General features: G+C 37.5%; 1 protein-coding gene across 2 annotated transcripts in view; it reads right to left on the reverse strand.

The window, feature by feature from the left end:
• Nucleotides 1-2,770: 2,770 nt before the first annotated feature.
• The window catches only part of LOC149829366 (co-chaperone protein p23-2-like), a 55,244-nt gene continuing 39,319 nt past the window's right edge, over nucleotides 2,771-18,695 (reverse strand). Inside the window, exons 3-7 of one of the 2 annotated variants that reach the window (XM_090018068.1) lie at nucleotides 8,711-8,894; nucleotides 8,003-8,165; nucleotides 3,998-4,035; nucleotides 3,866-3,911; nucleotides 2,771-3,035 (exon numbers count right to left, since the gene is read on the reverse strand). In XM_090018068.1, coding sequence (XP_089874194.1) covers nucleotides 3,001-3,035; nucleotides 3,866-3,911; nucleotides 3,998-4,035; nucleotides 8,003-8,165; nucleotides 8,711-8,894 — 466 coding nt within the window. In that variant the 3' untranslated portion in view covers nucleotides 2,771-3,000. The remainder of the gene's footprint in view (nucleotides 3,036-3,865; nucleotides 3,912-3,997; nucleotides 4,036-8,002; nucleotides 8,166-8,710; nucleotides 8,895-18,695) is intronic. The other variant, XM_090018069.1, reaches the window with a different exon arrangement.

Below are 18,695 nucleotides of genomic sequence, written 5' to 3' on the forward strand. Positions count from 1 at the left end.
CCCGGAGTTTTCCTGGGGGGGGGGGGGGGGGAGGGAACCACTTAGGCTTCAGCAATCAAGAGCCGTTCATCTCAGAGATGGACCGCGATGGTGGGATCATAGAAGAAAAGGACCAGGAGGGCGTGTTTGATTGCCTCGGACCCGAGACTCGACAGGCCCTTTAACAAATCGTGCTAAGGATTTTATTTTTTTTGAAAGGCAAGTTGGCTGACCCCTACCATATACAACTATATCATTGGGTTTTGAACCTGCAACGTCCCAACCAAGGTGACGTGCACTAGCTGCTCCTACCAGACAAGCGGAGCCTTGTTGGTCATGCTAAGGATTTTCTTAGCAAAAAAAAATCTCCTGACAATTATTTTTTATGATGAAGAAAAACCGTCACTGAGAACCGGGTAACTAATGAGCCTGCCGCCTCCCTTCACTCCGGGTTGAGGACACGACCACCTAGTCTTAGGTCCCCTAAAAAAAACTCATGACGGTTAAAATAATGTGTTTTCTGCAGAAAATATCATTTACAGTTAAATGTTAAAAATATATAAGAAAATAAAAACAATTTTTTTTTAAGTAAGCTGGGGTTGAGATTCCATATCTCATAGCTCGGGTCTTTGTTACGAATTACCCGATGTACTTTTAGGCTATGTTTGGAAACTACCCGTCAGAGGAAGCTGGAGTGGACTTGAGGAATACTCAGTGGCATTTCTGTTTGGGAAGAAAAACAAAATGAGAAAAGAGGAAACTGGGGTGGCATTTCCCAGTTCCTCGTTTCAGCTACCACATCCATGATGTGGTAGTTACACCAATGGGGTCTCCGCTTGTCTGGTAGGAGCAGCAACTGCACGTCGCATTGTGTTGTTAACTTTGCAAGTTCGAATTTCATTAGTAACGTTGTATAACTGGTAGGGGTCTGCCCAACCCCCTGCTTGCCTATCAGAAAAAATGATGTGGTAGTTGTCAACTATTACCCCACTTTCCACTCAAACAGAGCCTTACATTGTTCAAAATGCAGCCTTAAAAAGGAATTCCAAACAAGCAACCGGTTGGAAGTGGTAAATCCCCAGTAGAGTTATACTGGTGGTATAACTATGCACATGGATTTGCTAAAACCATGACTTATGTGGATTGCATTCTTGCATCTTCAACTGCTTTTGAGTGGCAGTTTCCAAATAAAACCTTGTAAATTGCAGAGTAATTGCCCATAAACTAAGTGTATCAGCTTTAACCAACTGGGCTCTGCTTGTCGGGTAGGAGCAGCTAGTGCACGTCACCTTGTGTTGGGACGTTGCATGTTCAAAACCCAATAGTATAGTTGTATAACTGGTAGGGGTCTGCCTAACACCAGCTTTCCTTTCAAAAAAAAGCGTCAGCTTTAAGACTTTTAAACCGAGGACATCGAGAGCTGGATACACAGAATGCACGTCCCTTCCTGCAATGCCAAAGCGATGGAAAGGCCAAACCTGTGGGCAAAGAGAGGGTACCCACTCGAATGTGGTCGATGCAAACGCTGGACAAAGAGACCTTGTCACTGTGCTAGACAGGGTGAAGACAGAACTGGACTGAATATGGTGTCCTTGTCCAGTAGTGTCCGTGAATCAAACACCCCCTTAAAGTTTTACATCCACAAAGAGCGATTGAGGAAGAAACAGTCGGCACCATGAGGCTTTCCCAACTGTCCAGCATGGGTGGTTTTCTTAATGAGCCTCTATCATAATTAAATGTGAGCCCCACTCGAAATAGAAATGTGTACATAAGGTAGAAAACCGCTCCAGACGCAGAGACATAGCGCGCTGGCTCAGCCTGCCGTACCTACGGTCTCTGTCCATGTCAGCGTAAAACGCCTTTCATATTTAGAAAGCGTGAAAGTTCTCAGTTTGTGCATCCAATCTGGTGTGAGACATGTGAAGTGAACCAACGCTAAATTTCATATTTAGAAAACGATGAACTAACATTTATATTTTAGCTTAAATTCAGGTACTTCTAAGTTCTAACTCAGTAAGGGACAAAAAAAGAAAGAGGTGTTTGATTACCTTCAATTTGAGAGTCGAGGTACAGATTTAGTGTGGGGGCCAGCCCATGCAAGATCCTTATTTTCTAGAACAAGGTTGAGAGGTTCAAGGATCTGAGATTAGGGATGAACAGCTCATGGCCCAACTCATGTTTGGATAGCAAAGAGCCCGTTCGAACTCGTAAAGTAAACCCGGCCAGCCCAACATGAATAACCAATGTTCAGTTTGGCTCAGCTCATATAGGCTGGTTATTTAATAATAAATATATATTACATATATTTCACATCATAGAGTGTAGATGGTTGAAGCGTTTGGCTTGCAAGCAATAAGTTTAGAGCTCAAATCCTATTTCTTACAAGATTGAAACAATTATTTATTTTGTAAATGAGCAAGTTGAGATTGGATTAATAGGTTAGAGTCCCAATTTCATCATTTTCAACTCTGAAAAAATATATTTTTTTGTAAATGGGTTGGCTCATGTTTTGCTCATTCAGCTCGGTCTCTTCATGAGCTCAAGCTCGGCTTGGCTCGGTAGAAGAAACAAGCCGAGCTTGAACAACCTCGTTTGGTTCGTTCAGCTTGTTTACCAGCCATATCTGAGATCCTCAAAATGCCCAAAATACATGGATCCATTAAGAACCTGAAAAGTATATTTAATTGTCCTTTTCCATTTTGTTTTCTGAAATAAGTGAATAGATCAAAAGCAACTTTGATAACCTAACGAGTAAGAGCCCTCAAAGAAATTAGACGTTAAGACTAGCACATGCAAAACTTCCATCTTAAATAGAGCTACTACAGCTTGTACATACTATATATGTAAATTAGATTCATACAGCCACCGTGTGCGCTAAATGTTCTAGCTACAAATTTCTGTATTGGTTATATCATGTTTAGGAGCAAAATAAACATTGTTGTTGGCATCCTTTTGTGTACATCTGCTGCTATCTTCATCAAACACCTATGTCAGTCACATATTTGAGCATATCCTCCCAGATCAATCACCTCTTGCCTTCTCCAAATCTGGGAGATCTGTAGAGTAAAATGTGAGCAGGAAATGAGCATAAAGAACAAGTCAATGAAACAAGACGTTCTGTGACCATTGGGTTAATGAAACAGCTGCAGTTGAGTGTGTCAGGAAGACATACGGCAGAAAAATACAGGAATATCATCAGATAGTATAGCATATGGGGGCAATGAATGCCAAGTTCATAAGGATGCTCCAGAATGAACCTTATTACAGTCACCAACAATTATTGTGTTCCGAGTGGTTGAGTGATTATGCAAATATGCTCAATAACGGAATACATGGGCGTGCATTCATACTTAAATAGCAGAATATCAACACAGAAAACATATTAGCATCACAATGGCAGACACATAATTAACATAAACATATGCACCGATGGTCTTTGCTTGGAGATAAGATCTGCGAGTGTGCATGTTCAATGAAACTTGCAACTGCAGATATGCATAAGGCCTGCAACAAAGCCAAGCAATTTCCAATTTGGCATTTTCTTATAGCTCCTGGACATTCTGATGTTTCCACAGTTGTTAAAAACAAATGGACAAAGAGTGCCTTTTCGCATACAAAGCACTATGGCATCTTGAAAAAACAGGTTTCTAAGTGTTTGAAAACAAAAAGACACAAAACTAGTAGCTAGTTTGTATAGCTTGAAAGGGAGCAGAGGGGGAAGAGAGGGTGGTGTTGGGTGCATGCAGACACTCATTGTGGTTGCAAGTATATTTGTGATTGTGCATCATGCAAGGCATCTAGATAGCGTGTGCATCATTAATAATGAGAGCACACTCTGTATAGTGTATAAAAGAATCAACACCATAAAGAAGCTGCTTTGACTTACAGAGCATCCCTTCGTCATCACTATTCTCATCATCCTCGACGTGTTTCTGCATCATGTGTGATGTGTAAGCATATAAAAGTAGCTAATCTTATTACAGAAAGGCAGGAAAAAGTCAAGGAACAACACTCGTACCAGAGAGCCATCACCGTTATCAAGAACAGGAACATCAGCTGCAAGAGAAGATATGCTAAATCAAAACACTGAAAGTGTCGTCAAGCAATGTACTTTGCAACTTCCACAATAACCAAATGTACGTTCAATTTTAAGGTAAGACATGCATGATCAGTTTCAAGGCTAACAAAGTGGAGAGAATTTCAGTAAAACAATCTGCAAACAAAAATCACTATCTAATGATTTGGTTATGCCAAGTACATAAACAGTGAACAAAATTAGGTGCCATGTTTATTAAGATCCAAGGATCCCCTTAAATGATTGCAATATTTAGTCACTTCTTCATGACTGTTTATGACTATTCACCCGGAGGCAGTGATAAATGGGCAAGGGTTGCTAGGTCGTCGCCCGGAAGCGACGCGTCACACCGGCGCCCGGGTGTGGTGTCAAATAGGCAAGGGTTCCCTCACTTTGTTGGACGGGTGGGAGTAAAGAAGTTAGTCCAAGACCATAAAATTAGGTTAGCCACTTGGAACATAGGGTCTTTAACTGGTAAGTTGGTAGAGTTAGTAGATGTTATGTGTAGGAGAAAGATTGATATTTTATGTCTACAAGAGACCAAATGGGTAGGTGAGAAAGCAAAAGTGATAGAACCTTGGGGATATAAGATTTGGTATACAGGAATAAATAGGAATAGGAATGGAATAGGGATTGTTATGAGTCGTGAGATTATAGATAATGTAGTTGAGGTCCGTAGGAAGGGTGATAGGATTTTACTTATTAAATTAGTATTAGGTACGGATATTATTAATATTATTAGTGTTTATGCACCTCAAGTAGGTTTAGATGATTCCACTAAGCGTCAATTTTGGGAAGATTTAGATGGAGTAGTACAAGGGATATCTTATGGAGAAAGGCTTTTCATCGGCGGTGACCTTAATGGGCATGTAGGCATTACTAGGGATGGATTTGAGAGTATCCATGGAGGCTATGGTATAGGAGAAAGAAATGATAGTGGAGAAAGGATTTTAGATTTTTGTTTGTCCTATGATATGATCTTAGCAAACACTTGGTTTAGGAAGAGGGAGTCTCACCTAGTAACATTTAAAAGTGGGGTTAATACGAGTCAGATAGATTTTTTCCTACTTAGAAAGAGAGATAGGGGTTGTTGCATCGATTGTAAGGTTATACCGGGAGAAAGTGTAGCTACACAACATAGAGTCTTAATTTTAGATCTTAGAATTAGACAATGCCGCAAAAGGGATAGACATAGGATAGATCCTAGAATTAAGTGGTGGGCACTGAAAGGAGCTAAACAAGGAATGTTTGTAGAGCGGGTAGTTAAGGAAGTTGATTGGTGTCTCGAGGAGGATTCAGAATCTATGTGGAATAAGATAGCGGGTGACATGAGAAAGGTGGCTAAGGAGGTATTGGGTGAGTCTAAAGGCGGTGCACCGCTAGGTAAGGATACATCGTGGTGGAACGAGGATGTCAAATTAGCTATTAAGGTTAAAAGAGAGTGTTATAAAAATCTAAGTAAGAGTCGTGATAATGAGAATTTGGAGAAGTATATGATAGCAAAGAAGGAAGCTAGAAAAGTAGTTCGGAACACGAGGGATAAGGTATATAAGGAGGTTTATGACAAGTTGGATACCAAAGAGGGTGAGAAGGATATTTATAGGATTGCAAAAATGAGAGATAGGAAATCGAGGGATCTGGGTATGGTTAGATGTATCAAAGATGAAACACAAAGGGTTTTAGTCAAAGATGAGGAGATTAAGGAGAGATGGAAAGATTATTTTGATAAGCTATTTAATGAAAGTCATGCTCAGGATCTTGGAGACTTTTCATTCCTTTTCATGAGATGAATCGTGACTTCATGCGCAAGATTCAAAAGAAAGAAATTGCAGAGACTTTGAAGAAAATGAAATCAAGAAGGGCAGTTGGCTCATATGGTATACCTATCGAGGCTTGGAAATGCTTGGGAGAGAAAGGTTTAGAATGGTTGACAAATCTTTTTAACAAGATTTGGCGGACAAATAAGATGCCTAATGAGTGGAGGAAGAGTACTTTGGTGCCTCTATATAAGAATAAGGGTGATATACAAGATTGCACAAACTATCGTGGTATAAAACTCATGAGTCATACTATGAAACTTTGGGAGAGGGTGATTGAGTCTAGGTTGAGGAAGGTTGTCATGATATCGGAGAATCAATTTGGTTTTATGCCTGAAAGATCAACTATGGAAGTTATACATCTTCTTAGACAACTTATTGAGAGAAATAGAGAGAGGAACAAAGATTTGCATATGCTTTTTATTGATTTGGAGAAGGCTTACGATAGAGTACCTAGGGACGTTCTCTAGTGGACAATGATGAAGAAAGGTGTTTCTCTCAAGTACATTAGTATAATTAAAGATATGTATGAAGGAGTAGTAACCAATGTCCGCACTTGTGGAGGGATAACAACCAATTTTCCTATAACGGTGGGTTACATCAAAGATCTGCTTTAAGCCCTTTCCTATTTGCTATAGTGATGGATGAGCTTACGAGATCAATTCAAGAAAATGTGTCGTGGTGTATGTTGTTTGCTGATGATATTGTTTTGATTGATGAGTCTAGAGCTGGGGTTAATGCTAAGTTAGAATTATGGAGACAGACATTGGAAGCAAGAGGTTTTAAGTTGAGTAAGAGTAAGACAGAATACATGGAATGTCGATTTAGTAAGCAATGAAATAGAGATGGGAGTGTAGTGAAGCTTGGTGAGCAAGAAATACCGGTTGATGATTCTTTCAAATATTTGGGATCTATCATTCAAAAGTATGGAGAAATTGATGGAGATGTAAATCATACGATAAAGGTTGGGTGGATGAAATGGAAGAGGGAAACTGAAGTGTTGTGCGATCGTAGAATGCCATTGCGGTTGAAGGGAAAGTTTTATAGGATGACTATTAGGCCTGCTTTACTATATGGTACGGAATGTTGGGCTGCCAAGAGACATCATATTCAAAAAATGAGTGTAGCTGAGATGCGTATGCTGAGATGGATGTGTGGAAATACAATAAAAGATAAGATTCAGAACGAGGAGATACGTAAGAAGGTAGGTGTTGCACCCATTGAAAATAAGATGAGAGAGAATCGTTTACGGTGGTTTGGACATATTCGACAAAGGCCTAATGATGCTCCAGTTAGAAGGATGGAGAAGTGGGAAAATATATTAGTTAAAAGAGGTTGAGGTAGGCCTAGGAAGACATGGATGGAGGTGATAGGAAAGGATATGAATGCTTTGAACCTCACCGAGGACATGACATTGGATAGAAATGAATGGAAGAGAAGGATTCATGTGGAAGACCCAGAATGATTTTCTTTGTTGGTTCATATCGCCGACCCCAATTGTTTTGGGATGAAGGCGTAGTTGTTGTTGTTGTTGTTGTTAAGCATGCAGACTATACAAGGCAACTCAGAAACATGTGCTCTGTGAATGAAGATATTTCACTCTTAAAAAAAAGGAGATTTTTTCACACGATATTTTTATTCATTCAAAGAAAAAGATAGCAAGATTTCCTCTAGACTTTGGTATTTCCTAAATATATGAGGACAGACCTGTTCTTTCCACAATCTAGAATAGCAGCAACTTGTGCTTGACAAACACCACCGGGGGGTGCAGTGTTAGCAATATTTATGTAAATGCAATTGTTAACAACAACAGTGCTCAGGCACACATGCACGCATTCAGACACGACTTTGTTACAAATCCATCCCTGAAGTCCTGGTACCCCATATCAATATGCTTTTTGTAAGATCCCACAAACTGAGCTTCTAATTGAAGTTCAAAGAGCGTAAATATTTTGCCCATGACCTCAGAAATGCTAGAAAAGCAAACCAACAAAACTGTGCAAATGCATGCATATGCATCAAACACTGAGAATACCAGGAATCCAGAACCAAAATCCACATACAATGAAAAAACGAAAGTTCCATGCAGTGTTATATTTTAGACAAACAAAAGCCTATTTCAACAACTTACACTTTAATGTTTCTTCTTCATCTTCATCACACCATTTGTTCCAGTCAACCTTGATGTAAGGAGGAGGTTTTGCATCCAACTTCACCAACCTCTTCCACCAGCCCTTTTGTTCTTTTGGGATTACGCAGAGTATGTTTCTCAATCCAATGCTTATTTTATTGCTCTGCAAAGAAAGATTATCTTAGTATCAGAGGCAAGATGAAAGCCAGTGTGAAAAGTTGTGAATAGTAAAGAAGATGCATGTTCATTTTGGCATGAGATTCGACTGTCCACCAATAACCGATGACCAAAAGAAAACCATGAAATTCAGCTCTTAGATGACCGTGTTCAATAAATTTGAAAGGAATCATAGTTTCAGAAATATCTGAAACATATGGCACACAATCATATTAATGGGAAGAAGCATAATGCCTTAGTGAGTCTCACTATCAGCTAGGAGTTCCAAGGACTCTAAGCCACGCTTCAGAGATATGACCAGTTCAAGCTTGACAAAGTGATAATTAAAAGTGTTGCTTGATAATTTAATATCATGTACAATGTACATTAAGATTTCTTACCATAATTTCTCTGGTATCATGATAGCCATTTTGGCTCCTTCTAGAAACAAATAAATAACAAGAAATGGCCTTAAATGGGATTCCATACAAAAAGAAATGAATTATCATCAAGCATTCAGGAACTACAATTTAAAAGCACAGAGAATCAAACCTCAGGAACTATTGCTCCATAAAGCTCCAAAGTGAAGTCAAAGGATTCATCATGAGCGCCTAATGCTGAAAAGCTAAATAGTCCATTAGCTTCAGCTTTCACAGAGACATTCTTTGCATCTGGTAAAGCAATTGTCAGGTATACTTTATCAGAACGCTGTGCCCAGAGGACCTCAGGATGGCGACTGTATGACAAAAGTAGAAAAACAACATAATGATGTCAAGAAAAATGGATGTAGTGATATTTCATTGAAAAACAAACAGTCAACTCAATGGCAGCAATATGAGAGTAGAGAGAGGAAATTCTACCACTGCCTAATTCATGCTTTGAAGGCAATTAAGAAAAAAGGGAAATTGACCGTGTGCAAAGTAGTGACAGACAATAGCTAAATTTCTCAATCATATCAAACTTAACATTGCACCGTGCAGGTCTACTCTTTAACCAAATTTATCAATCATATCAAAGTTACTGCAAAGGGGAATTTCAACTTCTAATATAATCCAAGAAAAAATTGGGGAAAAAGCAAAAGTCTGCAAGGCGATGAATGATCAATAATTCCAGGCTCATGATGTATCAGACGCAAGGGAAAACTGTTCCCCATGTTACCACTTGTTGCAGTTCAGTAGTTTGGAACTGGATAGAAAAAGGGAACAGATCCACAGAATTATTTCTGACAAGAATCCGAACAACTTAGTGGCATGCAGAAAGATCAATTATCAAGAGCTAATATTAATTGAGATACAAAAGAAATGACGATACCATTTGAATCCAATAAGAACTACTTCACATGTCCAAGTAAAGAAGCACTAAGGTACCAAAAAACATGAAAAAAAAAATATCATGAAAAGGATAAAAAACAGTTACTGAACTGATCAAAATTAAATATATTAGAAATCATTTATGCACACCACTTTATCCTGTCTAGACATTAGATAGCACATCATTGACAAATGGCATACAGAAGCAGATCCTGGATCAATAATAACAATCATCACACTTGAAAAGGGACCCTAATTCCTAAGAAAGAAAAAAAACATGTTAGAAATCATATAACAACTAGCACAATTGTTTCCAGAACATACCCCTAAATGCAATTATGATTACTAAGGTGACGGTCCGAGTGGTGCAGCCCCATCCAAGGGCCATTCAAATGAACTTTGGCCTCTCTATGGGCTGGTGAGACCGATCAAATACACACGGGCCAAGCTGGGCCCAGGCCAAGTTTTTTGCCCCTCATGAGCCTGGACCGGGCTCAGCCCCGGCCCATTAACAGGTTGATCATGTAATGAAACAAGGTACAATGAAACAATAGTGAAACAAACACAATGCCAACAAAGGGCTTTAATAAACTCACTTAAGGTTGGTCACTAATGGACCAAATACAATCTCAAAAGAGATAAAAATACCAAACAGCACAAGAGGCATACAAGCCTATAAGATGGAAAAAAACTCTAGAGAAAACCCTCAAATGCTTCTAAAAGCATTGAGGAATAACAAGGGAGTGAGGCTTTATTTATAGAGCCTCACTCCAGCACATGGGAGGCAGTCCAGCTCTTTGGACTGCCTTCCAACAGTCATTATTATGACTGTTGGGTGGCAGTCCAACGTCTAGTTGGAATGCCTCCCAACAGTCATATTTTGACTGTTGTGCACAACAGTCATAAATATGACTGTTGTGCCTAACAGTCATAAATATGATTGTTGGGCAGTTTATTTAAAACAATGCTAAATTACATTTCAGTCCCTAGTGGACTGTACTATATAATAAAAGACAAATATACCCTTATCGGGTATTTGAATACAATTTTATTTTTAACACTCCTCCTTAAACTTATGGGGAAATTGCCGAAAGTTGCTAAGAAGATACAAAAATTGAGGCAGTGAAAGAGCTTTGGTGAAGAAGTCTGCAATCTGAAATTCGGACTGGACATATGACAATGTAATAGTCCCCTTCAAATATTCTTCGCGAACATAGTGACAATCCATCTCAATGTGTTTTGTTCGCTCGTGAAATGTATGATTGTTGGTTATATAGATGACATTTTTATTATAACAGCATAGCTTTGAAGGTTCTGAGACATCAACACCCCATATCGAAAAATAGTGCTCTCATCCACACAACTTCAGTGGTTGTAGTAGTCATTGCCCTGTACTCAGCTTCCGTAGAGGATAAAGACACTTTCTGTTGTTTTTTGCATCGCCAAGAAATGAGAGAATCACCTAAAAACACACAAAAAGCCAATAGTTAAGTGACGGTTATTGGGATCTCCTCCCCAGTCATAATCTTAGTAAGAAATAAGACTTAAAGATGAGGAAGAGGATAAGAATAGTCCTTTAGATATAATTTTCTTGATGTATCGAACTATTCTTAATACTGCACTCATGTGGACGGTTGTGGGCGCATGTTGAAATTGACTTTGCAGAATGTACGACATGCACAATATTTGGCTTTGTAATGGACAGGTGCATCAACGATCCAATAAGTTGTCGATAAAGGGTTGGATCATCTAATAATACTCCATCTTCAGCTCACATTTTCGCATTTATTACTTCAGAAGTATCAGCATATTTTGTGTCAGTGATTCCTGAACGCTCAACAATATCAGCTGCAAACTTGATTTGAGATAAAATGTATTCTCTTGGTGAGTAAGCTACTTCAATTCCTAAAAAGTATCCCAAAAAACCAAGATCAGTCATATCAAAGGATTTTTTAAGCAAAATTTTAATATCTTCAATTTCCTTTTGATCATTCTCTGTGATGATCATATCATCAACATACAAAAGAAGAATGATTAATGAGGTACCTGTAGATCTCACAAAAAGAGCAGTGTCAGTGTAACAAGATTTAAATCCAAGTTTTAATATTGTACCACTGAACCGATCATACCATGCTTTAGGGGCTTGTTTAAGCCTGTATACGGCTTTTTGAAGACGAAGGACCATGCCTTTTCAATAGACAGACCAGAGGAAGGATCCATGTATACTTCTTCATTTAAGTTTTCATTCAAGAATGCATTTTTAACATCTAACTGATATATCGGCCATTTTCGAATGGATGCTATAGCAACTAGAGTTCTAACTGTAGTCATACGAGCTACTGGGGCAAAGGTCTTTTCATAATTTATATCATATTCTTGAGAATATCTTTTTGCAATAAGTCTTGCTTTATATCTCTCAGGAGACCCGTCACTTTTTGTTTTAATTTTAAACACCCATCTACACCCTATTGTCTTCTTTCCGATAGGAAGAGGTTGAATTGCTCAAGTGGGAGCCTTGTGTAATGCATCTAATTCAATTTTCATGGTTTCAACCCATTCGTTTATATTTTTGGCTTCGTTATAATTGGATGGTTCATGATAGGAATGAATGACTAAAAGACATGCCCTGTAGTTTGGTAAGAAGGATTTGTATGAGACAAACCTACTTGGAGGCCTATGTGTTCGTTATGACCTTCTAACACTAGTTTCTTCAGTATTTGTTAGTTGATTATATCAGTCAAGGGCACATGGATGCTCCCCAGTATTTCGTCTAGAGTATTGAAGAAGATCTTGAGATGGTTCACTACTTGAGTCATTAATAGACTCGAAGGTTTCAATATCATTACTAATACCTTTATTGGGTAACAAATCAAATAAGAAAGCATACTCGGATTCTTCCTTAGGAACTTCAAAATCAAATCCATTGTCATTTTCTAGAAAGGTAACATTTCTAGAAACATAGAGTTTATCATTTGTTTTATTATAACATCGATAGCCTTTTTTATTATCAGCATAACCAAGAAAGAAACATTTTATGGCTTTAGGAGAGAGTTTGCTATATTTTTCAAGAAGCACGAAGCATTTACAACCAAATACCCTTAGCCTTTTTAAATCAGGAGAAATTTTAAAGAGTTTTTCAATAGGAGACTTATTTTCCAAAGTTTGAGAAGGCATTCTATTTATTAGATAGACTGCGGTTAGAACAGCTTCAGCCCAAAATTGCTTTGGAACTTCTTTTGAAATAAGTAGAGTTCTAGTAGTTTCAATGATATGACGATGTTTTCTTTCAGAAATCCCATTTTGTTGAGGTGTCCTAGGGCATGATTTTTGATGCACAATTTCATGACTTTTTAGATATAATTGAAATTCATTTGAAAGAAACTCTCCCCTAGAGTCGGACCGGAAGACTTTAATATTTGTTTTAAATTGATTTTTAACTAGATTATAAAAGTTTTTAAAACATGAAAAAACTTTGGATTTGAGTTTTAGAAAATAAATCCAAGTATGTCTACTAAAATCATCTATAAATGTAACATAGTACGAATAACCACCTTTTGACATAACAGGAGCGGGACCTCACGCATCCGAATGCACTAATTCAAAAATTTTATGTCATAGAGGTTCTAGACCCAAAAGGTATCATTTGCATTTTTCCAAGTATATAATATTTACATACAGATTTTTTATCTTTACAATTTTTTTCCAAAAATGGAAAAAGAGATAATTTGGATATACTTGGGTGTCCTAATCTTTTATGCCAAAGATCTATATTAATGTCTTTGACATGATTACAAAATGAGTATTTTGGTAAACACAGGAAATCCATGTAGTAAAGGTCTCATCGTCTATGGCCTTGCCCAATCAGCTTCCCTGACTGAAGATCCTGCACCCAACACACCTTAGATGAGAAGAATACTTTACAACCATAGTCAGTAATTTGAGAAACCGAAAAAAGATTTAAATCCAGTTTGGAAATGACTCTCACTTTTGGAACAAAGAATTTTTCTGAAATATCATCAAGGTTTCCTAAGCTTTTGACTTTTAAAGAGGTACCATCGGCAGTTGACACACATGAAAAATATGATTTAGTGCAATCGGATAATAGAGACTCATTATGAGTCATGTGAAAAGAAGCACCTGAGTCTAGAATCCAAGAGGTCTTACCTGGAAGAGACGAGGAAGAGATGGCAGCTCCGGATGTAGAAGGTGTAGCCTTAAGAAGTTGTGAGACAGCTTCTGCTATTTGAGCAAGATTTAATTCATTGAAGCTGCCCCCTTTTCTTGATTCTTGAGGTTCTTCACTTAAGACGGCCACCTTTTTAAATTTGGGACATTCTGGTCTTATATGTCCGGGTTCCTTACAATGATGACAAATAATTTTTCCTTTGTATCTTCCCTTGTATTCTCCTCCATTGTGTCATTCCCCATTGAACTTCTTCTCAAAGTGAGGTGCTTTATATGTTTTCACAAAATTGTCGGGTCTTGCCATGGCAAGGACCTAATCATTAGACTTGTGCATTCCAAGTCTTGTCTCTTCTTGACAAATTTGAGCAAGGGCCTCACTTATAGAAGGAGAAGTGGTCCTATGAAGTAAGGAAGATCTTACTTGCTCAAATTCCGGTCGAAGGCCATAAAGAAAGGAGAAAAGATTTTCTCTTTCGATTTGGGTCCTTCTCATATCAATAGTCGAACCTTCCCATTTTAGTTCCAACATGGCTAATTCATCCCAAATAGGAGATAAAATACTGTAAAAATCTCTTTCACTTTTATCTCCTTGTTTTGAATTACGTACCTTGTCTTTGAGATAATAAAGTCTAGCCATATCCTTTTGGATAAACGTACTTCTTAGAAAGCTCCATGCGTCACATGCCTTCTTGAATTTGATGATATTGGTGGCGATCTTGAACTCCATAGTATTCATAAGCCATGAGAGTATTTGTGCATTGCTTGCCTCCCAATCTTCCAATTTATTTTGGTATTCTTTCAAGGCTTTTTCTTTTTCTTTTTCTTCTTCGGACAAGACTTTGACTTGATCTCCTTTTCTTCTAGTCAATTTGAGTTGTGGTTCACTAGTAGAACCACTAACAAAACCCCACAATTTTTTTCCTTTGATATGATTCTCCATAGTCGTCGCCCACATCAAGTATTTGTTTTCATTGAGTTTGTAGGTGATGACAGTGGCGGACTCTCTTTCTCCCATAATGAATACTTGAGTTTAGAATGGAGGAGATAGAGAATGATCAATGATCGAAGAACACTTCCTTCACGAAATTCTCCTTCTTTTAAGAGCCTAGCTCTCATACCATGTAATGAAACAAGGTACAATGAAACAATAGTGAAACAAACACAATGCCAACAAAGGGCTTTAATAAACTCACTTAAGGTTGGTCACTAATGGACCAAATACAATCTCAAAAGAAATAAAAATACCAAACAGCATAAGAGGCATACAAGCCTATAAGATGGGAAAAAACTCTAGAGAAAACCTTCAAATGCTTCTAAAAGCATTGAGGAATAACAAGGGAGTTCTAGCTCTTTGGACTGCCTTCCAACAGTCATTATTATGACTGTTGGCAACCGTCATATTTTGACTGTTGTACACAAGTCATAAATATGATTGTTGTGCCTAACAGTCATAAATATGATTGTTGGGCAGTTTATTTAAAACAATGCTAAATTGCATTTCAGTTCCTAGTGGACTGTACTATATAATAAAAGACAAAAATACCCTTATCGAGTATTTGAATACAATTTTTTTTTAACAGATCATCCCACCCAAAAAACCAGGCCATGCTGGCCTGCTACCCAGCCCTAATTATTACCACTTTTATGATAAAATGTGTCTTTGACATCGCCGGATCTGGATTGGATCCAGATCCATGCATCTTTCTTTATGTAATGGCAATCCTGTAATTTGTTAGTATTTTAAACCTCTTGTAATACATGTTTCATAATACAACATTAGGGCTAGCCATCTCTTTTGCTGGCTGCCGTTTTTTCTCTCTTAGCATCTCCCTCTCTTTCTCTTTATCCTTCTCTCCATTCACTGCAGAAGCGTAACTCTGGTGCTTCCATAAATCAGATATTTAGATTTCTTACATGGTATCATAGCAGGACTACCGTTTGCTTCCAAAATGTATGCCCAGTAAGATCTAAATTTTGCCTTTTATCTTTTTCTAAGATCTCTCTTCTCCTTTTATCTTTTTCTAAGTCTTCTCCTCTCCTTTCTTCTTTTCCCTGTTATTTCTTTCTTTTTTATTCTCTTTTCTCAAAATAGGGTTTCTTCTTTTGACGTTAAGCTCTCTTTAAACCTTAATTTCTCCTTAACGTCATATCATAAATTTTCTTCATTTTAAATGCCCTAATCTGAAAATCTTATTGTTCCGGTATTAAATCTGTTTTTTCTTTATCTTGAATCTGAAATCTGACCTGAAGCAAGTCACTTTTGTCGGCATTCTCTTTTGTCGACATTCTCTTGTTGTTGAATCCACTATTTTCTTCTCCATTTTCGTATATTTTCAGTCAAATCTTTTATATTGACAGCATATTATTGTGACAGAAGGCCTGGAAACTGAAATCGAATTGAGTTCGGAATAGTGCCTTAATTTTTTTTTAAAAAGGGCACGTTTTATATTATTTTTCCAGTTTCTCTTGCTTGTTCTTAAAATCTGTTTATTGTTACAGAAAATTTATTTTTGACTGGATCGGTTCATATCTTCCTTTTCTTTATTTTTCTTTCTTCTTTCCTTTTATCAATGGATTCTTCTACCGATGCTGGTCTTTCTTCAAATTTTTTGAGTCAGCTTGTTTTTGAAAAGCTCAATCACTCTAATTTTCTAACTTGGAAGAGGCAAATTGCTCCTTTAATAAGGAGTCAAGATCTTTTTGGGCATCTGGATGGATCAATTCCAGTTCCACCACAGTTTGTTTCTCAGAAAACGGAGGATGATAAAGGAGATGCTTCAGTTCAATATGTTCCAAATCCTGATTTTTCAGCATGGATAAAGCGAGATCAGGCCTCGGTTGCCTACATTAATTGCACGCTATCGCAAGAAGTATTGATATCCATACCAGATCATTGTACAACTGGTCAACTATGGAATAAGCTTGCATAAACATATTCTCATATTTCAGAGGCAAGAGTTCTATTTCTAAAAAGGGAGTTCTAGACCCTTAAAAAAAGCTCAATGTCAGTCATGGAGTTCTTAAATAAGGTAAAATCAGTTACAAATCAGCTTGCTATAGTTGGAAGTGCAGTCTCTGACAAAAAAAAGTACAACAAACTCTTAACGGATTGGGTCCAAAATATCATGTTCTCTCCACTTCTTTATCGGTCCTGTCAGTGTTACCTAGCTTTGAAGATCTTCAAAATAAACTTCTTCAGTATGAAATGAGCATAAAACACCTAACAAAAGGTAGTGATCATGCAGATGCACATAATGTTTTGGCATCAGATTTATCTCATGGTTATGGGCGTGGAAGTAACAGTTTTCAAAGTGGTAGAAGTCGAGGTTGCTTTGGTCATGGAGGTCGTGGTATTCTTCCTACTCCGAGCACGCCAGGATTTTTCAATACAGGGAATCAGAAAAGAGTGCCTACATGTTTTCAGTGTAATAAGGACATGTGAAAGTTGACTATTGGTTTAATCCCCAAAACAAAGGAAAGAATAACAAAGCTGGAAACAAAAAGGAATTTGATGGACAAAAATTTTCTAAAGATATGCAACAACTTTTGCTAGCAGCTTCATCTCAGATGAGTATTAAGCAGAATAAGCAAGGAGAATGACATGTGGATTCTAGAGCAGCCACTCATGTTACAAGAAATGTTTGTAAGCTCTCGAATTTATCTCCTTATTTCAGAAAAGATAGTATAGTCACCGAAGATGGTGTACATCATCACATTTCTCATATTGGAAATGCACAAATCCCCTTGTCTAGTACTGCCCTTAGTCTGTCCAATGTTCTTCTTGCTCCTAACATTAAAAAGAATATTGTTTCTATATCCAAACTTGTTGATGATACAAATTCTTCTATCGAATTCACTCCATCTTCTGTGTATATTAAGGATCTTCGAACGAAGGAGACATTCGCTGAAGGAGAGCAACGAGGAAACATGTATATCTTCAAGGAGAATCCCACATCTCATTCATCTTCTACCTTGAAGTCACCTTTTTGGACCCGACATCTCAGAGTCTTAAGTCTTGTCATACAGACATCTATAGTCTTTCTCAATGTAATAAGCCAGATTTGTAGCAGAGTCATTTGGGTCATTGTAGTCATGGTTTTATTAAGAAACTTGTGTCAGAAAATTTGCTTCCAGAGTCTTATCTGCACACTGTTTTAGATGCTAAAAAGTGTTCAAGTTGTCAGTTATGTAAGAGTCATGTTCTTTCCTTTAATCTTGTTAATGAAAGAGCTTCAAAGGCCTTTGAAATTGTGTACTCTGATGTATGGGGACCAGCTCATGTATGTTCTTCATCTGGAAGTTAATATTATGTTTTATTCATAGACATTTATTCTCGTTTTACCTGGATATACTTCATGAAACACAAGTCTAAAGTGTTTTAGATTATTTCAAGATTTTTGTGCTCTTGTTAAGAATCGTTTCTCTTGTAATGTTGTGCATTTCCAATGTGATGGTAGAGGTGAATACTCTTCAAATGACTTTCTTGATTTTCTTTGAAATAATGGGATAAGTAGGCGAGTTTCATGTCCAGATACTCATCAACAAAATAGAGTGGCTGAACAGAAACACTGCTATATCGTTGAGAGTGCTATGAGCATGCTTCATGATAGTAATATTTCTTTTAATCTCTAAACAGAAGCTTTTCATATTGCAGTTCATGTGATTAACTACCTGCCCATGGGAATTTTAGAAGACAAGTCTCCATATTTTACTCTTCTTGGAAAACATCCTGATTATAATGACTTAAACACTTTTGGTTGTGTTTGTTATGTTCATATTGACAAGTCTATGAGGAATAAGTTTCAGGATAAAGCAGTGAAGTGCAGATTTGTTGGATATGCGAATGAATATAAGGGATACAGATGTCATGATCCGCTAACCAAACGTATCAATATTTTCATAAATGTTGTTTTTGATGAACAAAATTTTGAGAGCATGTCATCATCTCAAGAGCAGAACTCATCTCGAAATATTAAAGTTTATGATCCCTGGATGAGTGCAGAATTGTTTGAAAGTGAAGGGAGGTCTTGTCAGCCATTTTG

Source organism: Nuphar pumila, chromosome 9, assembly GCF_984573655.1.
Source record: "Nuphar pumila chromosome 9, dmNupPumi1.hap1.1, whole genome shotgun sequence".
In the NCBI taxonomy this organism is placed as follows: Eukaryota; Viridiplantae; Streptophyta; class Magnoliopsida; order Nymphaeales; family Nymphaeaceae; genus Nuphar; species Nuphar pumila.